Source organism: Muscardinus avellanarius (genome assembly GCF_963383645.1).
Source record: "Muscardinus avellanarius genome assembly, chromosome: 2".
NCBI lineage: Eukaryota > Metazoa > Chordata > Mammalia > Rodentia > Gliridae > Muscardinus > Muscardinus avellanarius.
In genome coordinates this window covers 149,260,261-149,285,791 of record NC_137787.1, presented here as the reverse complement: position 1 = coordinate 149,285,791, position 25,531 = coordinate 149,260,261, and the positions used below count along the sequence as shown (strand labels likewise).

Genomic DNA, 25,531 nt, shown 5'->3' with positions numbered 1-25,531 from the left:
GCCACTTTGGTGGTTTGTCTCCTTAAGTCTGTTGCTCTAGAGTTCCTTAAAAATTCTGGATGCAGCTGGGCATGATGGCGCACTCTTGTAATCCCAGTACTTGGGAGGGTGAGACAGGAAGATTGCAGGTTTGCAGCCAGCCTCAGCTACTTAGGCCCTTCACAACTTACTGAAATCCTGTTTCAAAATAAAGAATAAAAGCTGGGTGTGGTGGCGCATGCTTGTAATCCCCGTGCTTGAGAGGCTGAGACAGTAGGATCCTGCCGGTTCGAAGCCAGCCTCAGCTGGCTTAAGAGACCCTGTCTCCAAATAAAATATGAAATAGGTCTGGGAGTATAGCCTAGAGGTAGAGGGCCCCTGGGTTCCATCCCCAGTACCACAAAAAAATAAAAAATAAAAAGAATAAAAAAATAGGGCTGGGGTATAGCTTGGAGGTAAAATGCCCCTGGGATCAATGTCTCCAGTACCGTTAAAAAAAAAAAAAATTCTGTATGCAAGTTCTTTGTCAAATATATCATTAGAAAATATTTTTGTCCTAGTTTGTAACTTGTACTTTCATGATGTTAATAGTATCTTTTAAATGAAAAGTTTAAAATTCTGATGAAGCTTAGTATTTTCTTCGATGCATGTGGTCATAGACATTTTCTCCTGTTTTTCTAAGATTTTGAGTTGTAACTTAGGTTTCTGATCCATTTTGAGATAAGTTTGCATATGGCATGAAATGTGTTTGAGATCTTTTTTTTTGCATATGGACATTTAATTTTCCCAGAATTATTTTTTTAAATGTACCCTTCATTACATTTCTTTGGCATATTTCTAAAAAATCAGTTGACTCAAGCTGGGTGTGGAGGTGCACACTTGTAATCCCAGTACTCCGGAGGCTGAAACAGGATCGCAAGTTTTCCACCAGCCTCAACAACTTCTTGTGAGGCCCTCTGCAACTTAGTGAGACTCTGTTTGAAAGTGAAAAAAAAAAAGACTTGGGTATAAGCTCAGAGGTAGAATCTTCCTGGGTTCAATTCCCAGTACCACAATAAAAAAAAGAAAAAAAAATCAGTTGACTGAAATAAAAAGTTTCTTTTTGGCTTTATATTCTTTCATTGATCTGTTTTTTTCTTAAAATCTTTTTTATCCTACTTTCCTGAAACTTTTACCTTTTCTAGCTTCCTTCCTTCCTCCCTTCCTTACTTCCTTTTTTGTGATGCTGAAAATTGAACCCAAGAGGCATTTCGCCTCCAAGCTGCACTTCCAGCCCTTTTTTACTTTTTATTTGGAAACAGGGTCTAAGTTGCAAAGGGCCTTCCAATAAGTTGCTGAGGCTGGCAGCAAACCTGTGATCCTCATGTCTTAGCCTCCCAAGTACAGGGATTACAGGCCTGTGCCACCACACCTGCCTTCGTCTTTGTATTTTTGTATGAATTTTAGTATCAGCTTGTCAATTTCTATGAAAAAGCTTCCTGAAGTTTTGATAGAGATTGCATTGAATTTATTAAGAATTAATTACATTTATTAACTATTAAGATTTGCTATGTTAAACAGTATTCAGTATTCTGATTCATGAACATAGAATAAATAGAATGTCTCTCTGTTTACTTAGGTTTTTAATTTTTCTTGATATATTTCATAGTTTTCAATATGTAGGCATTGTTTCTTTTTGGTGCTATTATTGTGTTATTTTTGATGCTGTGGTCTTAGTCTTATTCTTGGTTTGATCACTGCTAGTATATAGAAAAGTTGTATGTTTTTGTATATTAATCTTCTGTGACCCTGCTAAATTCCTTCATTGGTTCTAGTGGGATTTTGGTAGCTTTCTTAGTATTTCAGTCACTTTTATACCTGGGCATAGAATTTTCTGACCTCTTCACTTGGGCCACAGACAGAAGCCCCATACATTTATTTATTTATTTATTTATTTATTTATTTATTTATTTATTTATTTATTTATACTGGGGATGAAATCCAGGGGCATTCTACCTTCGAGCTACACTCCCAGCCCTATTTTTTAATCTTTATTTTGAAACAGGGTCTCACTGAGTTGCAAAGGGCCTCACCTTTAAGTAGCCGATGCCATCCACAAACCTTGATCCTCCTGTCTCAGCCTCCCAAATGCTGGAATTACAAGCATGTGCCACCACGCCCGGCTCCTTTATTTGTTTTAAAAACTATAATAATTGTCTGTGCTGTTAATTCATCTTTGTATAACTGCTTGTGGGTTGCTCTCTTATGTCTGTACAAATGTTTCTCCTGAGAAGATAATTTAAATATCTGTAACTACTTTATACAGTTATACAAATTAAGATAATTTGGTCATTTTCTTTCAGGTTCCTCTTAACAAAATAGACTATGAATATAGTGAACTGATTTTGTATCAGAATCAAGAGATGAGAGAGGCAGATCTTGTTCAGGAATCTTTGGAACACATAGAAACATATGAGAAGCTAATATGTGATAAACTTTTGGTGGAAGAAATTAAGGGTGAGTTGACTTTTGTGATGACTTTAGTTATAGAAAAGAGATTATATACTTTATTCTAATACTTAAATAATTCTAAGCATTTTATTGCTAAGCCATTATTAAATAATTTAATCCTCATATCAACCATACAGTAGAGTTACTTACATTTTAGAGATGAGGAGGGACTAAAAAGTATGACTTCTTTTAACTGCTGTAATCTAGTTTATTTTGAAAGCCATTATTTGTGGTTTATGTTTAAAATATATCTAAATTTTTGCTAGATAATTTATAGTTACTGTATAATTTCAATGTAAATTTAACCAGTTATTATAGTTCAGTTCCATGTAGTATTAACATTTCTTCTTTCTAAATCTTGTAATAATTTTACCTTTTCTTTTAATTGCTTCTGATCTCTGGAATACTGTTCAGATACTGATTAATATATTTCCTCAGCAATTCCAAGGATGTCAGGAAAAGACAGTTGTGAAAGTGGGTAATGGGTAATGCCCCATTTGGGTCTAGATTCTATTCTCTTAAGCAGTATATTTTATTGCCTTCAAATATCAAATATGTATATCCCAATTGATAAAACACACTTAAAAATGATTACACTGGCATCATCATAAAAGCAAGTAATTTATTTTCATTGCAGGCTAATTATGAAAGTGTGATCCCTATAACATAATTTAGCAATGTTCATCAACAAAGAGTCTAACAGTCCCCATTCCTGAGTACTACTGTATTGGATAAAATGTCCAACTAAAAGAATAATTAAATTAGAACTAAAGTTTTATACAGTTACAGGATCTCTAAAACCTACCAAAATAATAGCTAATGTGTGTGTGTGTGTGTGTGTGTGTGTGTGTGTGTGTGTGTGTTATTAGGGATTTAACCCAGGAGTATTTCACCTCTGAGCTACACACTCAAGCCCTTTTGTTTGTTTGGAAACCAGATCTTGTTAGATTGCTGAAAGCCTTGCTAAGATTCTGAGGCTGCTTGAACCTGCCATCCTCTTGTCATAGCCTCCCAGTACTGGAGTTACCACCACACTCAGCTACTCATACTCCTACTATCTCTGTGTTTCATAGTATAGCATTTACAATCTGTTTAATTTCATTTAATATTTTAGCACTTTTAAGATAGATGCTATTTATTTTCCCTATTTTATAGTTGAGGAAACTGAGGCTTTAGAGAGAGGTTAAGGACTTGCCCAAAGTTACCCTGCCTTTTAAGTGATAGTTTCTTTTTTTTTTTTTTCCTTTGTGCACACATGTATGTATGTGTGGAACTGGGGATTGAACCCAGGGACATTCACATTCCAAGTTACACCCTCAGCTCTTCTTTTATTTGGAAAAAAATGTCTGCTAGGTTATTAAGAGTCTCACTATGTTGCTGAGGCTGTCTTCGAACTTGTGATCCTGCTTTCTCAGCCTCCCAAGTACTAGGATGACAGGCATGCACCACCACATCTGCCTAGAGTTAATATTCTAAACACATCACATCTTCCTGCTTTCAGAGCTCTTACCTTTATATATATTCTTTGAGGCTAGGGGGTGTATCTACATGGTAGAATACATGGTAGAATTTTATTTTATCACAGTAGTTTTAAGTGCGCAACAAAATTGAGCAAATGTACAGAGTGTTCCCACTCCCACTATCAAATTGTATGGGTTTTGACAAATGCCTAATGATAAATATCTACCTTGTGTTATTATAGAGTAGATTCATTGCCCAAAATTCCTCTGTGCTTCCCTTGGCAACCACTGATTTTTTTTTTTTTTTCAGTACTGGGGATTAAACCCAGGGGCATTATACGTCTATTCTGAGCAATACCCCCAGTCTTATTTTTTATTCTTTATTTTGAAACAGGGCCTCACTAAGTAGCTGAGACTGGCCACAAACCTGCTATCCTTCTCTCTTGGCCTCCAAAGTGCTAGGATTACAAGGGTGCGACTCTATGCCTGGCTTCCAATGCTTTTTTTTTTTTTTTTAATGTAATTTGAATCATACATTGTATAGTGTTTTCAGATTGACTCCTAATTTACTTAATCATTTGCATTTAAAAGTTCTCCATGTCAGCCGGGTGTGGTGGCACAGGCTTGTAATGCCTGGGCTTGGAAGGCTGAGATGGAGGATTGCATAGGTTCGAAGCCAGCCTCAGCTACTTAGTGAGGCTCTCAGCAACTTAGTGAGACCCTCTTTCCAAATAAAGTATAAAAATAGGTCTGGGAGTATAGCCCGGAGGTAAAAAAAAAAAAAAAAAAAAAAAAGCCCCTGGGTTCCACCTTCAGTATTACCAAAAACAAAGTTCTCCATGTCTTCTTTTTCTTTTTCTTTTTTTTTGGTACTGGGGATGGAATCCCAGTACTTACTTGGAAGGCTGAGACAGGAGGAGCACACACAGTTCACGGACAGCTTCGCTTCAGCTACTTAGTGAAGCTTTCTGCAACTTAGTGAGATCCTGTTCCAAAATAAAGGATAAAAAATAGGGCTGGGGTGTAGCTCAGAGGTAGAATGTCCCTGGGTTCAATCCCATGGCAAAAAGAAAAAAAAAATTTGCAGTAGAAGGGAGACAAATTCATAAGAATTATTTATTAGCATTTTACTATGTGTAGGCTTAATTATCTCAAAGGGTATATACAAATATGTTATAATGCAAAGATTGTATGTTAGTAATGCAGAATTTTTTTTTTTACTGACAAATTAAATCTTACATGTATATTTGGGGAGTGAGAGCTAGCCAAAAATGACCGTGTGGTAGAATGAGTAAATGAAGGATTGTTTCTGAAGGCAAACTTTGAATTAATCTCTTTAGTTATATAAACTGCAACATCTCCCAAGGGGAGATATAAGAGTTCTTTCATAAATATCCCCTAGTAATGCTTAATGAAATCTCTGAGATCAAAAACCTATTTAATGTTTAAGTAAAATGAATGTGACTCTAAACTTAATTTTAGGGGAAATACTGTTGAAATTGGGACGATTAAAAGAAGCCAGTGAAGTATTCAAAAGTTTGATTGATCGGAACGCAGAAAATTGGTGTTATTATGAAGGCTTGGAAAAAGCTCTGCAACTTAGTATGTAATGATGTTTCTCTCCCTTTTTTAAACTAATGTTTGAAGTTTAATGAAATATAAAGTTTTAATAATACTTGAGAACAAATTACTTTGGCATTAGTACTTGTTTTTCTGTTAAATGTGGGTGTGAAATTTAATTCAAATAATTACACATAAATGATAATACTAATGGATAATTTTAGGATCCTTGACAATTAAAATTCTTATCCTAATAGAGTAAGTGGAACCCAGGTGTGGTGGTGGCCTACTGTAATTACAGTGCCTCGGGAGCTGAAACAGGAGGACCGCAGGCTCGAAGCCCACCTCAGCAATGTAGCAAGTCTCTCAGTGACCTAGTGAAACTTTTTCAAAGTAAAAAATCAAATAGGGCTAAAGGGAAGGTGTAGCTTGGAGGTACAATGCCACTGGGTCCAGTCCCTAGTACCAGAAAGAATTGGGTCAAAGAAATCCAGCTGAGGGTATATAGTACGCAGCATCAACATGAAAATTATTCTGATTTCAAACTCAGCCAACTGTGTAGCAAAGTGTTCTACATTTTTTTAAATTTTTTAAAAATTTTTTATTGGTGCACTGTATTCATACATCATAGTGGGATACAAAAAAACTTTTGTAGACATACATGCACACATTGCCCCCCCCCAGTAAGTCCCCACCCCATTCCCTCCCCATCCCTCCTTCCCATGCTTGGCTTAGTGGTTGACATCTAGTATTATAGCAATTTATCCAAAATTAAAAATGATAATCTCACATAACAGTTTCATTTGTCTGATACCAAGCTTTTGATAACTTAAAGATAACATTTCAATATTTCTTTTTGCTTTCTTTCTTACCAGAGAATATTTTTTTCTTTTTTTTTTAGGTGAAACTATCATATATTTATATATTTATTTTTCAGAAAAAAATCTATCCTAATATGGAATATGGACTCGAGATACCCAAAACGATCTCAAAAAAGAACAAAACTAGAAGATATATATTTTCTGATTTCAAACCATATAAAGCTACAATAATTGAAACAGTGTAGTACTGTTCTAAAGGCAGATATATAAACCATTGGAGTTAAATAAAAGCCTAGAGCTAAATTCTTCCCTATATTGTCAAGTTATTTTTGACAAGGTTTCCACGAACATTTGGTGGTGGAAATAATAATCTTTTAACTAAATATTGTTGAAAAATAATAATTAAATGGAAAAGAATAAAATTGGACCCTTACCTAATCCCAAATACAAATATTAACTCAAAATAGATAAAAGACCTAAATATAAATCTTAAGACTATAAACTTTTAGGAGAAAACCTGGGTCATAAAACCTCACAACATTGAAATTGGCAGTGATTTCTTGGATATGATTTCAATGGCACAGGCAACAGAAGAGTATACAAACTCCCTAAAAAATAAAAAAAAATATTGCATATCCAAAGACAATGTAAACAGAGTTAAAAGTCACTGATAGAATGGGATAAAATATTTCTAAATGCTATATCTGAAGGTATATTAATATTCCAACTAGACATCCTAAAAATTAACAACAATAAAAGCAAACAATACCATTTAGAGATAGGTAAAAGACTAACATAAATAATGAATCTCCACAGATAACTAATCTTAGTTGTCTGTTGGATAGAAAATCTTGTTTCTCTGGTTCTGTTGTGTGTTACCTATTTCTTCTTTGTAGTTAATCTCTTTGAGTATTTTCTCTAGCGCTGGTTTTGAAGACATAAATTCCTTCAGTTTCTGTTTGTCATGGAAGCTTCTTATTTCTCCACCTAATTTGATAGAAAGTTTTGCTGGGTAGGAAATTTTTGGCTGGAAGTTGTTTTCTTTCAGAGTTTGGAATATGTTACTTCAAGCCCTTCTGGCTCTCATGAATTGGTTTGGGAAGTCTGGAGTGATTCTAATTGGTTTGCCTCTGAATGTCACTTGGCCCTTTGTTTTTGTTGCCTTTAAGATTCTCTGCTTGGCTTCCACATTGGTCATTTTGAAAATTATGTGGCATGGGGATCCTCTTCTCCGATCCTGTCTAAAGGGAGTTTTATAAGTTTCCTGGACCTGTGTATCGACCACTTGCTCTATGTTTGGAAAATTTTCTGCTATTACTTCCTTGAAAAGATTGTTGATCCCTTTGGTTTAACCTTCTTTTCCCTCCTCTATTCCAATTTTTCTTAGGTTAGCTCTCTTAAAATGGACCCATATTTCTTCAATGTCAGATTCCTGCTGTCGGATATTTTTTTTCTAAATTAGAAACTATGCGTTCATTTTTTGAATGATCATCTTCTAAGAGCGAGATTCTATTCTCCATGTGGTCTAATCGGTTGTTTGTACTTTGAATTGAGGCCTTTACTTCATTAATTGCATCCTTTATCTCTTTTTGGCTCTCTCTGAATTCTTTTCGAAACACCTCTATTATTTCTAAAGTTATTTTCCTGATTTGATCTTCTAGAAATCTCTGAATTTCTGTTTTATCGGGTTCTGATGTTGTGGGATTGTGGGCATTCATTGCTCCATTGTTATTCCTCTTTCCCATGATTTCGGAAGTTTGTGCCTTCTCTGGGTCTTCCCTTGGGTCACTATGACTTCACTTAAGGTGCTCTGGATCTCGAGTCTGTGGTATCTCAGATCCCACTACTCCTTTACTGGGTTGTATCACAGAGTCTCAGACCCAGGGAGTCGATGGAGGCTGCTTTAGACTATGGGGGGTGCCAGGTTGGGCGTTCTCCTATGTTGTGATATCTCTGCCACTGCCACTCCCCCATTGGGTCAAGTCTCTGGGAGTGCAGTACTGGGATTTCTCCTCTGGGGCCTGCAATTTGACTCACTGTTGTTGAGTACACAGATGGAGCTGTAGTGGCCTTGGTGAATTCGCTGCTGCTGTCGCCGGTGGCAGTATGGCTCTGCTGTCACGCCCTCGGCCGTGAGGCTGGAGTATTGCTTCTCTGGTTTTGAACTCACTCTGAGTCCCTCGGCTCACTGTCTGCCGCTTCTCTCTGGAGCCTGGTGGGCTGTTGAGTGCGTTGGTCTGTAGCCATAGCCATCCGGTGAGCTCGCCACTACTGGGGGCAGTAAGGCGCTGCTGCTGTGTCCTCGGGCGTGAGGCCGGCTTATCTCCTCTGTGGCTCTGAGCTCCGTTCTGAGTCCCCCTACTCTCTGGAGCCTGGAGATTTTTTTGTTTCTCTGGTGATGGTGTTTTCTGGCTATGAAAGGCACTGATTTTGTGGTAATGGAGATTGGTTGTTAGCGGGGCTCTTAAGCCCCGCTTTTCTCGGTCGCCATCTTCCCGGAAGTCTAAAAGTTTTATTTCAGTGTTCTACATTTTTTTGAAATTATGTATCCTTGACCCTTTGTCAAGATCTTTGGTTATTATAAAATGTGTTCAATACAAACTAATTACACTACTTTTTTTTTTTTTTAGGTTACTTAGGGCCTTTTCTCCCCCATGGTAAGTTCTGGAGCTCCAATTTGTGACTTAAGTTGGGAATAGAAATGGTATTATTTTGTCTTAATGTTTATAATACTCATGTCTAGAGTAATGGAGAAAATTTTTTTATACTTATAGCTTGTTATTTTCTAAAATTAGGAGTAAATATGAAAACTACCCTTTGAAAAAAAATCTCCAGTAGCCTTTGTTGTAAATGTCAGTATGAGGGTCTCTTAATATTTTGTGATGTCTCCAAATCATTAATAGAATGTGTAAGATAACTTTTCAGATATCCTACTTTTTTAAAAAGTCCAATTACATCAGAGCTCCAAAACATATTACTGGGGGAAGGAATGAGTCTATACAAAGTCAAACATTACCTCTTAAAAAGTACAATGTTTTTTTTTATAATCTTAATACTAAACACTACATTTACTGTGAGCATACCTTGTTAACACTAAGAATTATTCTTTGTTAACACTAAGAATTATTCTTATATTTCTGTGGTCTGGGATTAAAATCCACTTAAAACCTTACAGTTTGCTGGGCGTGGTGGTGCACACTTGTAATCCCCATAATTGGGATGCGGAGACAGGAGGATTGCGCAGGTTCGAAGCCAGCTGCGCTGTCGTAAGAGACCCTGTTTCCAAATAAAAATATAAAAAATATAGGTCTGGGAATGTAGCCCAGAGGTAGAAGGGCTTCCAGGAATCCCAGTACCACAAAAACAAAAAAACCCATCAAAACAAAAAACCTTACAGTTTAAAAAGAAGTTTGCTTTTTCTTAAGATTCTGCTGTAAATTGTCTTAGTGCTTATATAAAATAATTTTCCATTATAAATAATGTAGGATGTTATTTTAGAATAATGAATTGCATTCAGAGCCTATTCTGTGATACTCTCAAATTAGTTTAGTCTTGGTAGGGAAGGTGCAGTTTCTCCTAGAAGTATATTTTATGTCATTTGGAAGAAGTGACCCTCCCTCTCTTTTTTCTCCCCAGGGATATTCTACCTCTGAGCTACACCCCAGCCCTGTTTTGTTCTTTTTTTTTTTTTTTTTTTGTGGTACTGGGGTTCCTGGAAGCCCTTCTACCTCTGGGCTACACTCCCAGACCTATTTTCTGTATTTTTGAAACAGGGTCTCTTAAACCAGTGCGGCTGGCCTCGATCCTCCTGCCTCTGCCTCCCAAGCGCAGGAATTACAAGCGTGCGCCACCACGCCCGGCTGTTTTGTTCTTTTATTTTTTTTATTTTTTGTGGTTCTGGGGTGGAACCCAGGGGCATTGTACTTCTGAGATACACCCCTGACCCTATTTTTTTAGTTTTTTAATTTTTGAAACAGAGTCTCATTGAGTTGCGAAGGGCCTGGGATTACAAGTGTGCACCACCACACCTGGCTTACTCTTTTATTTTTTATATTTTAATTAATTAATTAATTATTATTATTATTATTTTTTTGCAGGTCAGGGGATGGAACCCAGGGGCATTTGACCTCCAAGCTATACCTCCTGCCCTATTTTTTATTCTTTATTTTGAAACAAGGTCTCACTAAGTTGCGGAGGGCCTCACTAAGTAGCTGAGGCTACTGGGAACCGCGATCCTCAGGTCTCAACCTCCCAAATGCTAGGATTACAAGCGTGTGCCACTACGCCAGGTTTATTTTATTTTGAAACAGAGTCTCACTAAGTTGCTGAGTGCTGCACTAAGTTGCTGAGGCTGACCACAAACCCATGGTCCTCCTGTTTTAGCCTCCCAACCAAGTACTCGGATTATAAAACCAACCAAGTACTCAGGTTATAAATATGTGCCACCACACCTAGTTAGTTATTGTTGCTTAAAGAATCTTGAGTAATTGGGTTCTTTTAATGGTGTTTCATTGAAGATTTAAGTATCAAAACAATCAGAAATTTAATTCATTTTTTTTGTGTAGGTCTGAGGATGGAACCCCAGAGGCATTTGACCTCCGAGCTATACCTCCTGCCCTAGTTTTTATTCTTTACTTTTGAAACAGGGTCTCACTAAGTTGCAGAGGGCCTCACTAAGTAGCTGAGGCTGTGGGCTAACCACGATCCTCCAGTCTCAGCCTCCCAAATGCTGGGATTACAAGCGTGCACCACTATGCCCTGCTAGTTCATGTTTTAAACTCCAAATAGTTTACAACTGTGGTCCTAAAACTGTTACTTCTTCAAGCTTAATCAACAGGTTAGTTGATTAAGGGAGATATATGTAGGCTTCATTGGTTTAGAATGTTTATATAAGATATATATCATAAAAGTACTTTCCTTTTTAATGGGTTGAGTGCTAAGAAATAGAAGTGCAATATATCACTGTGTGACTTGTAAGTATGTGATTTGAGTTAGATGTAGACTAATGTATTGTGATGAAAGAAGTATTGAATTTTGCTGCAGGCTGGTTTAATATGGTGATTTATTGATTATAGTGTTTCACTAGCACAGAATTTTAAATGTTATTATTGTCAAAAATGAGAGTAACTTTATTATTGATAATACAATTTTATTTATAACATAATTTTAAGATTGTTAGTGTTTTATCATAGATAAAAGTTGTAATGCTATGAATCTCATGTACATTTACTAATATTAGGTACTTTAGAAGAGAGACTTCAGATTTATGAAGAAATTAGTAAACAGCACCCCAGAGCAATTTTACCTAGAAGATTACCTTTGACTCTTGTCCCAGGTAATATTAGGATATCCTTTGTAACCCTAATAATTACTTGTTGAAATAACACCATTTGTATTTTACAATCTTGTTTTTGGTATAGAGTGTCTTTACTACAATTTTATGAATACGAGTGGACAGTTATAAATTTTATTATGCATATGTTAAGAATGTTATATTTCGCTGGGTGTGGTGGCGTACGCTTGTAATCCCCACACTTGGGAGGCGGAGACAGGAGGATTGCGCAGGTTCAAAGCCAGCCGTGCTGGCTTAAGAGACCCTGTTTCCAAATAAAAAAATATAAAATAGGTCTGGGAGTGTAGCCCTAAGGTAAAAGAGCTTCCAGGAACCCAATTACCACCACCAAAAAAAAAAGAAGAATGTTATATTTCAATATATTGCTAAATGTTGACGGCTAAGTATAAGTTACCCATACAAAAGTTTTTCTTATATGACTTAAAAAAACATGTTGCCTGGTGTGGTGGTGCACACTTGTAATCCTGGAGCTTGGGAGCCTGAGACAGGAGGATCACACAGGTTTGAAACCAGCCTCAGCTACTTAGTGAGGCTCTCAACAATTTAGTGAGACCCTGTTTTCAAATAAAGTATAAATAGGTCTGGAAGTATAGCCTGGAGGAAGAAAGCCCGTGGGTTCCACCCCCAGTACCACCAAAATATAAAAGTAAAAAAAATTTTAAAAACCAACATGTTGCCAGGTACAGAGGTGCACGTCTATAATCCCAACTACTTGGGAGACGGAGGCATGAGGATTGCAAGTCTGAAGCCAGTCTGGACAACTTAGAACCAGTCTCCAAGTAAAAAGTAAAGGGCTGGGAATCTGACTCAGTGATAGAACTCTCCTAGGTTTAATCGCTAGTAACACACACACGCACGCACACACCCACACACACACACACACACACTCAATACATTTAGAAAATGAAGTTCTCTAGAATGGATGAAAATTATGTATGAGATATTTTTATTTAAGTTGTAGTAGTTTAAAAGTTTTCTATTTTCTTTTTAGAGCATATATTCTGATGGAGTTATGAACTCTTTGTGCCCAGTATAGTGTTTAAGAAAAAGACATCGTCACCATTCTTTTGAAGTTATATCTTCAGAGTTAACTACTTTCCTGAATTTTACTTGTTATTATGCCATTGCTTTTATTTATAAAGCTCCACATATTTTATATCCTGTGTGTGTGTGTGGGGGGATTATACCCAGGGCCGTTCTACCTCTGAGATACACCCCTATCCCTTTTTTTTTTTTTTTTTTTTTGGTGGTATTGGGGTTCCTGGAAGCCCTTCTACCTCTGGGCTACACTCCCAGACCTATTTTTACATTTTTTATTTGGAAACAGGGTCTCCTAAACCAGCGCGCGTGGCTGGCTTCGAACCTGCGCGATCCTCCTGTCTCTGCCTCCCAAGCGCGGGGATTACAAGCGTGCGCCACCACGCCCGGCCCTTTTTTTTTTTTTAAGTTTGAAATAGAGCTTCACTAAATTGCTCAGGGTCTTGCTAAGTTGCTGAGACTGTCCTCGAACCTCCTATCCTCTGCCAGTACGTCATTAACATTTGTGGAGTGATTATATGTGCCAGACACTGTTTACTGCTATATGTTTACCTGTGTGAGCTATACAAGACTGTTCTTGAGTGATGTTGTATCCTCATCTTTCGTGGAGATGAGGTGGATAGCTGATGATTTTAGTGGACAAATTATTTGTCCAAGGCCACACACAAAGCAAGTGGAAAAACACACATTCTTTTAAAAAATAGAATCTCTTACTGTTTACCACAACATTGTTAACTTTTTTTTTTAATACTAGAGAAAGTACTAGAAAGATTTGATCTCTGAAGCTTTTAAAATTTTTTTTTTTATCTTTCTGGTGCTGGGGGTGGAACCTAGGGACATTCTATCTGTGGGCTATACCCCTATTTCTATTTTATTATTTTATTTTGAAACAGGGTCTCACTAAGTTTGGGGGGCATCACTGTTGCTGAAGCTGGCCTCAAACCTTGGATCCTCTTGTCTCATCTTCCAAGTACTGGAATTATAAGCATGGACCACCACACCAGGCTCTGAAACTATTCTGGTTGTTAAGGAAGTGAGGATGAAGTTCTAGCCTGGAGTGAAGGTTTGTGTTGTCTTGGTAATTTGTGGTTTTCAAAAGACCAGTACTTTGTATATGCTCTAATAAAGGATTGAAGGCTATCTCAAAAGAATCTTTATAATAGCTTTAAATTTAGCTTAAAATTTTCTTTCAAATTTTTATGGCATCTAATTATATTGCTTAGGCACATTTATTAAACTCAGTTCAACAAAATAACCATTTTGGGTTGTTGGATTTTGTTGTCCAGTGCTGTGATTTGTAAAGAAACAGGTCATTTCAGTAGCCTAACTTTTAGATGAGTCATGACATATGTGTATGTTTGGGAAAAAAAGAATCCATGTTCTTAAATATTAACCCTTACTGTTATGTTTTTGTATCTTCATATTTAAAATTAAAAATCAAAATTAAAAAAAAGTGACACCAAAAATGTTTTTGTTAGAGTTAAGTAATGGGATGCCGGGGTCCATCCCTAGCAAGAGTCGAGGTTCATGTGTTGGTGAGAGGAGAGCCGAGGTCGAATGAGAGAAGATCTGTCACATGAGACCAGATTTAAATTTCTCTGCTTTATTTAGGATTTTTTACAATTTTTATATTTTCTTTTTTGGCAGAAAAGCAAGGGCATAGCCATGCAAGCAGGAACTCCAAGGACAGGAAAAGTTTTATTTTTTTACAGAGTTTAGAGCAGGGTGCCAGACATTTAAATAATCATAGTGTGCTTTGTCTCACTTCACAAGGCTAACTTGAACTTAATCTTATACATTGGTCCAAACTAAGGTCAGTTTGAACTTAATCTTTGGCCCAAATTTTATCCTTGAGAAAAAATGTTTGCTGCCTGAGTCTCTCACAAGCCACTGCCCATCAGTTTTAGTTATAATGCTTATACATAAAATTCCAATTATATATATTGATCCAAATAATCCTAAAATAATTTTTTGAAGAAGGAAATGCTAAACATACATCATGGGTGATCTATGCCTTTGCAGGTCCCCTGATGGAGCTTTCTGAAGATCTGCATGAGATGCTGTAGCAATGGGATAGTTGTTACTTGATGTTGCAAATAGGGTGTGTGTGTGTGTGTGTGTGTGTGTGTGTGTGTGTGTGTGTATGTGTGTGTGTGTATGTGTATATGGTACTGAGGATTGAACCCCAGGGACATTCTGTCTCTGAGATATATCCCTCCAGTCCTACATGGTGGTAGGCTTTTTACATAACAAAAATAATGCTAATTGAATTTTGGGGTTTAAAACATGGATAGGGAGATAATTGTTCCGGAGGGAGTTTTATTTGTAAAATTATTTTAAGAATTGTATACATCAATCAAATATAACAAAGTATTTTTTGTTTCTAGGTGAAAAATTTAGAGAACTAATGGATAAATTTCTGAGGGGGAACTTCAGTAAAGGCTGCCCACCTTTGTTTACTACTTTGAAATCTTTATATTGTAACACAGAAAAGGTAAATTCTGGTATTCAGTTTTGCTCTTGTGTTTGTACTCAATTATTATAGGATAATCTCTATGTAACATGTTATGATTTAATTATTTTCTGTTTCAGTTAAGTTATTCACTTTTTAGTCTAATAATAGGAGTGTTGAAAGCCGGGCCTGGTTGTGCATGCTTGTAATCCCAGCATTCGGGAGGCTGAGACTGGAGGATCATGGTTTATGGACAGCGTCAGCTACTTATTGAGGCCCTCCGCAACTCAGTGAGACCCTGTTTCAAAATAAAGAATAAAACATAGGACAAGGGGTGTAGCTTAGAGGTCGAATGCCTCTGGATTCCATCCCCACACCAGAAAAAAAAAAATAGGTGTGCTGAAATTATATGCATATAAGTAATACCAAAGGAAATGTTAATCTATGAAATTTAGAGAAAATAAAAGCTTTATGAAAACTAAGATTGTTATAAAGGTTATCTTACAACGGGTCTAGTTTTCCTAGTAAGATTTTAATTTTTATATTATTACTAGAAGTTCATTTTTAGCTATTTCATGATTCGTTATTTATATTGTACAGTATGATTGTGGATTTTTCAACTTGTAGCGCATGCTTTTAAAGTTAGAACATGGAGCTGGGTGTGGTGGCATACGCTTGTAATCCCAGCGTTTGGGAGGCTGAGACAGGGGGATTGCACAGGTTCGAAGCTAGTCTCAGCTAAGTGAGGCTCTCAGCAACTAAGTGAGACCCTGTTTCCAAAGAAAATATAAAATAGGTCTGTGAGTATAGCCTAGAGGTAGAAAAGCCTCTGGGTACCACCCTCAGTACCACCAAAAAAAAAAAAAAAAAAAAAAAAAGTTAGAGCATGGAAAATTGAGTTAATAAAACAGTAAAATGCCGTTTGGTCAACAGAATACAGATGACTAGTCTTTAATTAAAAGTCAACTGGTGAGCTGGGTGTGGTGGTGCACATTTGTAATCCCAGTACTTGGGAGGCTGATCAAGGAGGATTGCAGGTTTGTGTCCAGCCTCAGCTACTCTGTGAGGCCCTCTGCAACTCAGTGACTCCCGGTTTCCAAATAAAGAATAAAAAATAGGGCTGGGGGTGTAGGTCAGAGGTAGAATGCCCCTGGGTTCAATCCCCAGTAGCATGAAAGGAAAAAAAAAGAAAGATGAGCCGGGTGTGGTGGCGCATGCTTCTAAACCCAGTACTTGGGGGACTGAGACAGGAGGACTGCAGAAGTTCAAAGCCAGCCTAGGCTACTTACTGAGGCTCTCAGCAACTCAGTGAGACCCTGTTTCCAACTAAAGAATAAAAAAAAAAGGGCTAGAAGTGTAGCCCGGAGGTAGAATGTCTCTGGATTTCATCCCCAGCAACACACACACACACACACACACACACACACACACAAATAAATAAATAGCTTCTTTTTTTTGTTGTGGTGCTGAGAATGAAGCTCAGGGCCAAGCTACACTCTTAGCCCTTTTAAATTTTTTTGTTTGGAAACAGGTTTTTGCTAGTTTTTTGAGAGTTTTGCTATGTTGCTGAGGCCATCATTGAACCTGTGATCCTTCTTTCAGCCTCTCAAGCAATGGGATTACAGCCATGCACCACCATACCCAGATAATAAGACTTCATTTTAATAGAGTTTTAGTGAGTTCCTGAATAAAGAGAATGCGTTTTTGCATGTATGTGCGTGCACATGCACACATGGTACTGTAGATTGAACCCAGGGGCATTCTACCTCTGAGCTACATCCCAGCCCTATTTTTTTTTTATTATTTATCTATTTATTTAGTTATCTAGTTATTGTGGTACTGAGGATATAACCCAGGGGCATTCTATATCCGAGCTACACCCCCAGTCCAATTTTTTATTCTTTATTTAGAAACAGGGTCTCAATGAGTTGCAAAGGGACTCACTAAGTAGTAGCGAAGGCTGTCCTTGAACTGCGATCCTTTTGTCTCAGCCTCCCAAGTGCTGGGATTACAAGCATGCATGTGCCACCACACCTGGCCTTATTTTTTATTTTGAAACAGATTTTCTCTAAGTTGCAGAGGGCTGTTTACTGAGGCTGGCTGGGAACCTCTGATACTCCTGTCTCAGCCTCCCAAGTGGTGAGATTATAAGTGTACACCACCACCACACCTAACTCTCTTTCCACTTTTTAAAATTAGAAAATAGGGGCTTAAATCTTGGTCATAAGTTGAAAAGATAATTAAATAATTAAAACTAATAGTAAATTATAGTTTTTTCCCAAGCATTGTTTCTTATTAAGGTCTGAAATCTTATGGTCTTTTCTATAGTCAGAATTTTTGTTTTGTTTTTGCAGTGCTGGGGATTGAACTCAGGACCTCTTGCATGCTAGACAATAACTCTGCCACTGAGCTATACCCTTAACTCCTCTATAATCAGAGTTTTTGAAAGTTATTATTGGGTAAAGAGAATTTTTATTTTTTATTTTTACAGTACTGGGGATTGAACCCAGGGGCATTCTACCTCCAACCAACACCCCCAGCCCTATGTTGATTTTTATTTTGTAGCAGTGCCTCACTAAGTTGCCGAGGCTGGCCATGAACCTGTTATGATTACAAGTGTGTACCACCATGCCTGGCTCAAGAAAGAATTAATTAAACCTCTATCACTTTATTTAGCTGTGACTCATAACTTGTAAATTAGCAGTAATTGTGAATAATAAGATATGGGAAATAATGTCAATGGTTAGTATAACTGATTATCAGATTGAAGCCTTTAAGGGACATACTCAAATCATATTCAAATCATAGCAGTTGGTGAGTTAATGATAAGCATTTTATGTTCTATCGTATGCACAACTCTTGGAGAAATTCTGGTTTAGTATGAAAGGCATTGCTTTGGAATCATGCCTGCTTTGGAATTCTGACTCTTATCACTTACTTGCTTGAATCATAAAGGTGGGGAAGATAATACTTGTGTGTGTGTGTGGGGTACTGAGAGCTGGGCGTATAGCTTGGATATAAAATGCCCCTACTAGGATTACAAGCATGCACCACTGCACTCGACAAGAAATTAGTATTTCTTTTTTTTTTTTTTTTTTTTTTTTTGGTGGTGGTACTGGGGGTGGAACCCAGAGGCTTTCTACCTCCGGGCTATACTCCCAGACCTTTTTTATATTTTATTTGGAAACAGGGTCTCACTAAGTTGCTGAGAGCCTCACTAAGTAGCTGAGGCTGGCTTCGAACCTGGGCGATCCTCCTGTTTTAGCCTCCCAAGCACGGGGATTACAAGTGTGCGCCACCACGCCCGGTGAAATTAGTATTTCTTAAACATTTCTGAAGCCAGCAGTCCTTAAATCAATCCTTAAAGTATTATCTTAGCTGGGATTGAGAGATGTTTTAGTTATATGACGTTTTTAATATGCTTGCTTCAGAAATGTTTAAGAAATACTAATTTCTTGCCAAGTGCGATGGTGCATGCTTGTAATCCTAGTAGGGGCATTCTATCTCCAAGCTACACCCCAGCCCTATTTTCAGTTCTTTATCTTTGAGACAGGGTCTCACTGAGTTGCAAAGGGCCTCACTAAGTACCTGAAGCTGTCCATGAACCTTGATCCTCCTATCTCAGCCTCCCAAATGCCCGGCTGGCTATTGTATTTTATTATCAAAGTGGACTCTGTGTGTGTGTGTGTGTGTGTGTGTGTGTGTGTGTGTGTGTGTGTGTTACTGGAAATGGAACCCAGGGACATTATACCTCCAAGCTACACTCCCAGACCTATTTTTTGTTCTTTTTTAAAATTTTGAAACAGGATCTTGCTGAGTTGCAAAAGGCCTCACTACGTAGCTAAGGCTGTCTGCGAACCATGATCCTCCTCTCTCAGCCTCTCAAATGCTGGGATTACAGACATGTGCAATCATGCCCGGCCAAAATGGACTTTAAAAGTATTTTTTTTCTGGAGATGCACAAAGGTATACTCTATTTAAAACCTGTGATGGATATAGCTTTTGCAAACTCCCAGTAGATGGCAGTATCAGCTCATGGAAAAAATTGCTTCCGTAAATTGAAGAATTCTGAGTATTAACTTTCTAAGCTTGGAAGAAAGTTTTTTAAGTTACAAAATTGGTTTTTTGTTTGTTTGTTTGTTTGGTGGTTTTGGGGATTGAACCCAGGGGCATTATACCTCCAAGCTGCACCTCTTTCCCCCACCCCATCTTGCCAGTTGCATTCAGGGGCATTCAACCTCTGGGCCTATTTTTTATTCTTTACTTTGAAACAGGGTCTCACTAAGTTGAGGAGGCCTCACTAAGCTGAGGCTATTCACAAATTGCGATCCTCCAGTCTCAGCCTCCCAAATGCTGGGATTACACGCATGTGCCACCACACCTGGCTCTTATTCTTATTTTAAAACAGTGTTTCACAATGTTGATGAGAGTCTGACTACTTGTTGAGACTCTCTTCCAACCTGGAATCCTCCTGTCTCAGCCTCCCAAGTACTGAAATCATAAGCGCTGCCCCTATGCCTGGCAAGTTACAAGGATCTTATGTGAGATTGGTGGCATAGTTATGGTGGGTCAAAAGATGTCTTATTATATTTTGTTTTGTAGTAAAAACCTTTTTACAACCTTTTTTGTGTGTATATGGTACTGGGGATTGAACCCAGAGGCGATCTACCTCAGAGCTACATCCCGAGCCCTATTTTTTCATTCTTTATTTTTTTGAAACAGGGTACACTAAATTGCGTAGGGCTTCACTTAATCGCTGAGTCTGGCCATTAACCTGCAATTCTCTTGTCTCAGCCTCCCAAGTAATGGTATTACAAGCATGTGCCACAATGCCAGGCAAGCTACTGCTTTTAAATGAAGCCATTGTTTTAAATGTACATATTTTCTATCATCCTAATCTCGTTGATCACAATTTTATTGAGAATGTTTCACTAAACACATGTTTTAATGAGGTCATAGTGTGTGTAAATTTTTTTATATTCTGTTTTTTTATTTATACATTTTTATATTTTACCCTATTTTTTTTTACCTTATTTTCCTGTTGTCTTAGTTCTACTAGGGAATTATGCTATATTGTGCAGCATTGTATGAGAAAGATATTACATAGGCCTGAAAAGTGTTCTACTTTTTTTTATTTACCCTTTTTATCAAGGGTAAATGGTTATTGGGATTTTGGCCAGTGGGATGGTCAGTGACTTCATGGATACTATTCTGTGATTTTATTGGGTATAGATTAATTTAGATCAAAAAAGCTAATTGAATCATACCATCTTCCTTCCAGTAAGTGGAACATATCTACTTACTGGATGTGTTCTTTTGTAGCTGTATATGCTAAATCTGTTTAGGACTTTGTGATTCATAGTCTGTTCTTCAGTGGCAAGAGAACTGTAGTAAATTTTCATAGGTTTTTTTTTTTAAAGGCCTGGGAAAGAAATATAATTTATTTTCTTTTGGAAAATAAAAAAATCTGAAGTTTCAGTTTTCACAAAATATTAAGCAGTGTTTCACATCTTAGTTTTGTAGTATGCAAATAAGAAAGTTGGGTAGAAAAATCTATACTTATTAAGTACTGATTTTACTTTCTGCTCTTTACCAGGGTTGCTAACACTAATGAAGTCTCCCCCACCCCTTTTGGTACTGGGAATTGAACCAAAGGGCATTCTACCTCCAAGCTACACCTCCAGCCCTATTTTTTATTCTTTGTTTTTTAAATAGGGTCTCACTAAGTTGCAGAGGGCCTCACTAAGTAGCTGAGGCTGGTCTCAAACCTGTGATCTTCCTATCTTACCCTCCCAAGTACTAGGATTATAAGCATGGGCCACCACACCCAGCTGAGATGAGAAGTTATTAAGTTTCTATTGAGTTACTATTAATATTTCTCCATCCCTTCCTTAAATGTTTATATTGGGAAGAAGAAAATGCAGGCAGACTAGTATTTTTGTTAACTTATAGGTCTAAAATAAGCTGCATATTTTTTCAAATCTAATCTATAAATAAAAATACTACCTTCAATAAAATATTTTTAAATTAAAAAATGTTTCTTTAACAGGTTTCTATAATCCAGGAACTTGTTACTAATTATGAAGCCTATCTTAAAACGTGTGACTTTTTTAGCCCTTATGGTAAGTTTAAATTAGATTGAATTGAAATTTGATTTCTCATTTCAGTCCATTTTAACCACAGTAATACTATTTCATGTTTATTATGTGTGTGCTATATAACATATACTTATTAGTTTTTTAATGAATGAATGAAATGAGATTACTTTCAATCTTATTTAATTTAAATTTTCCATAATCCTGTGAATGAGAGTTAACTCTGTTTTAACACAGTGAGACAGACTTAAGTTGAATGGCTTGCCCAACATCATGCAATCAGTTCAATTGGAACCCATTTTTCTGAATTCCTGAATTCTCTACTTCTTCTACTCTTTTATTACTTTTACTTGTATAAATTGGTACTTTGTTTCAGTTTGTAGGGTAACTTGAAAATCATAGTAACTTAATTTAGAAAACCTTGTGGAAAATTTTTAGTTACACATAATAAATATTTTTAGATATATAGTCAGGGTTTTTCTGGAGTCTTTTCTATATCATTAGCCTTTGAGAATTTTTAAAGCAATTCCAGACATGTTATTTCACCTGTAAGTACCTTAGAATACATCTCTGTTTAAAACAGAATTAGTTGGGTGTAGTAGTACTTGCCTATAATTCCACCTACTTGGGATACTGAGGCAGGAGGCCATGATTTTTTTTTTTTTTTTTGGTGGTACTGGGGTTCCTGGAAGCCCTTCTACCTTCGGGCTACACTCCCAGACCTATTTTATATTTTTGAAACAGGGTCTCTTAACGCCAGTGCATCTGGCTTCGAACCTGCGTGATCCTCCTGTCTCCGCCTCCCAAGCACAGGGATTACAAGCGTGCGCCACCACGCCCGGCGAGGCCATAATTTTAAGTCCAGGCTTGGGCCATGTAGCAAGATTCTATCTAAAAAAAAAAAAAAAATACACGAGACTTCCAGGGAGATGGCGACTGAGAAAAGCAGTGTTTTAAGAGTCCTGCTAACACTTGATCTCTATTGCCACAAAATCAGCGCTTTTCATAGCTAGAAAACACTACCAGCAGAGAAGTAAAAAATGTAAACACAAGGGACAGAGAAAAAGAAGACTAGAAGAACAACCAGAGACCAGAAAAGAAACCAGCCCACATTGTGGTGGCGGAGCCGTGCCAGCACCATCTTGCCTCACAGCACCAGGCTCCAGAGAGGAAAGGTAAACAAGGAGCTGAAGTGAGAGCTGCAGATCATTCAGGTGTAATTCAGCAGTTCTGTCAGTGCAAAGAACGTCTAAAACTCCCAGTGGCCAAGCTCATCACACCTTCCAGGGACTCAGAACCAGAACAGAGCTCAAAACAAGAAAAGAAATATGCCAGCCTCATGGCTGAAGGGATGGCAGCGGCCATATTGCCAGCAGTGGTGACGAGTTTATCACCCCTGTGACAACTCCAGATCAGTGCCAACAACAACTGTAAGTGAAATTGCGACACCTAAAGGAGAAATCCCAGCACTGCACTCCCAGGGATTTGCACAGCTTCAATAATCTCCCTGGGTCTGAGATTTTGCAGTCCAACCCAGAGAAGGAGTAGTGGTGGCAAAGATACCACACCATAGTCACATCTCCCCGTGGGAAAATGCCCAGCTGGGCACCCCCACGGTCTCGCACAGCCTCGATTAACTCCCTGGGTCTGAGACTTTGCGATACAACCCAGTAAAGGAGTAGTGGCAGCTGAGATTACCACAAACTCGAGATCCAGAGCACCCTAAGTGAAGTCGTGGTGACCCGGGGAAGAACCCAGAGAAGGCACAAACTTCTGAAATCATGGGAGAGAGGAACAAAAGTAGAGCAGTGAATGCCCACAACCCCACAATATCAGAACCTGATAACACAGACATTCAGAGATCTCCAGAAGATCAAATCAGGAATATAACCATAGAAATAATATAAGACCTTCAAAAATAATTTAGAGAGAGCCTAAAAGAAATAAAGGATGCAACCATTGAAGTAAAGGCATCAATTCAAACTATAAATAATTGATTAGACCACATGGAGAATAGAATCTTGCTCCTAGAAGATGATCACTCCAAAAACGAATGCATAATTTATAACTTAGAAAAAAATCAGACAGCAGGAATCTGACATTGAAGAAAGATGGGCCCATTTTAAGAGAGGTAACCTAAGAATAATCGGAATAGAGGAGGGAAAAGAAGGTGAAGCCAAAGGGATCAATAATCTCTTCAAAGAAATAATAGCAGAAAATTTTCCAAACATAGAGCAGGAGATTGATACACAGGTCCAGGAAACTTATAGAACTCCCTTTAGACAGGGTCAGAGAAAAGGTTCCCCATGTCACATAATTGTCAAAATGACTAATGTAGAAGCTGAGCAGAGAATCTTAAAGGCAACAAAAACAAAAGGCCAAGTGTCATTCAGAGGCAAACCAATTAGAATTACTTCAGACTTCCCAAACCAAGTCATGAAAGCTAGAAGGGCTTGGAGTAACATATTCCAAACTCTGAAAGAAAACAAATTCCAGCCAAAAATTTCCTACCTAGAAAAACTATCTATTAAATTAGATGGGGAGCCGGGCGTGGTGGCACACGCTTGTAATCCCCACACTTGGGAGGTGGAGACAGGAGGATTGGGCTGGTTCGAAGTCAGCCGCACTGGCTTAAGAGACCCTGTTTCCAAATAAAAAAGTATGAAAATAGGTTTGGGAGTATAGCCCAGAGGTAGAAGGGCTTCCAGGAACCCCAGTACCACCAAAAAAGAAAAAAAAAATTAGATGGGGAAATAAGAAGCCTCCATGACAAACAGAAAGTGAAGGAATTTATGTCTTCAAAACCAGCACTAGAGAAAATACTCAAGGATTAACTACAAAGAAGAAATAGGTAATACACACCAGAACCAGGGAACAAGATTTTCCATCCAGCAGACAACTAAGCAAAGAAGAATAAACAGTATTTCAAACAGAAATAAAATCTTAACATGTTAGGAATTAAAAGTTGTCTCTCAATAATCACGCTGAGTGGCCTCAATTCCCCAATAAAAAGACATGAAGTGGCAAAATGGATTAAAAACCAGAATCCATCCATCTGCTGCTTACAAGAAACACATTTTGCAAGTAAAGAGAGTAAACAAACTCAAGGTAATGGGCTGGAGCAAGGTAATTCATGTTAAGTAGCCATCCTAACAAATGTGAAGTAGTATTTCACTATAGTTTTTATTTGTATTTCCTTAATGATTAGTTATATTATAATAATGACGAGTGATAGTCATGCGTTTATTGGTCATATAAAAATCTTTGGAGATTCATCTATTTTAATCTTTTACCTATTTCTAAATTGTATTGTTTGCTTTTATTGTTGCTAATTTTTAGGATTTCTATTTGGAATATTAATATACTTTCAGATATAGCCTTTGGAAATATTTTATCCCATTCTATCAGTAACTTTTAATCTGTCTACATTGGCTTTAGATGTACAATTTTTTTATTTTTATGAAGTTTGTTTGTTTATTCTTTTGTTGCCTGTGCCTTTGGAATCCTATTTAAGAAATCACTGCCAATCTCAGTGTTGTGAAGTTTTATGACTGAGGTTTTCTTCTAAAAGTTTATAGTCTTAAGATTTACATTTAGGTCTATTACCTGTTTTGAGTTAATATTTGTATATGGTGTTAGTTAAGGGTCCAATTTTATTCTTTTTCATGTAATTATTATTTTTCAACAATATTTAGTGAAAAGATTATAATTTCCTTCACCAAATGTTCTTGGAAACCTTGCCAAAAATAACTTGACCATATATGGAAAAATTTATTTCTAGGCTTTTTATTTTACTCCACTGGTTTATATATCTGCCTTTATAGCAGAACTACATTATTTTGATTATTATAGCTCTATAAGGTTTGAAATCAGAAAATGTACATCTTCCAACTGTGTTCTTTTTCGAGATTGTTTTGGATGTTTAGAGTTCATATTTCATGTTAGAATAGATTTTTTCTGAAAAATAAATAAATGTAATAAAAATACACAAAGTTAATTTTATATCAGAGTATCTCATACCCATTTCATATTCAGCTTTCTCTCATTATCCAGATCAATTGTTGTATGTTTAAATCTAGATATAGTTAAGGTCCACATTTTGCATTATATTATGTTCTGAGGGTCTGGGATGGAACCCAGGGGTATTCAACCTCCGAGTTATACTCCCTGCCCTATTTTTTATTCTTTCTTTTGAAGCAGGGTCTCACTAAGTAGCTGAGGCTGTCCACGAACCATGATCCTCTGGTCTCAGCCTCCCAAATGCTGGGATTACAAGCGTGTGC

The 25,531-nt window shown here is 37.3% G+C and overlaps 1 protein-coding gene across 1 annotated transcript in view; it reads left to right on the top strand.

The window, feature by feature from the left end:
- The window catches only part of LOC308258454 (N-alpha-acetyltransferase 16, NatA auxiliary subunit-like), a gene marked incomplete at its 3' end in the record, with an annotated part of 32,041 nt that extends 10,810 nt beyond the window's left edge, over nucleotides 1–21,231 (top strand). The window contains exons 4-7 of the mRNA XM_080689056.1: nucleotides 2,322–2,475; nucleotides 5,412–5,531; nucleotides 11,550–11,645; nucleotides 21,203–21,231. Of these exons, the coding sequence (XP_080545182.1) occupies nucleotides 2,322–2,475; nucleotides 5,412–5,531; nucleotides 11,550–11,645; nucleotides 21,203–21,231 (399 nt within the window). The remainder of the gene's footprint in view (nucleotides 1–2,321; nucleotides 2,476–5,411; nucleotides 5,532–11,549; nucleotides 11,646–21,202) is intronic.
- Nucleotides 21,232–25,531: the final 4,300 nt, after the last annotated feature.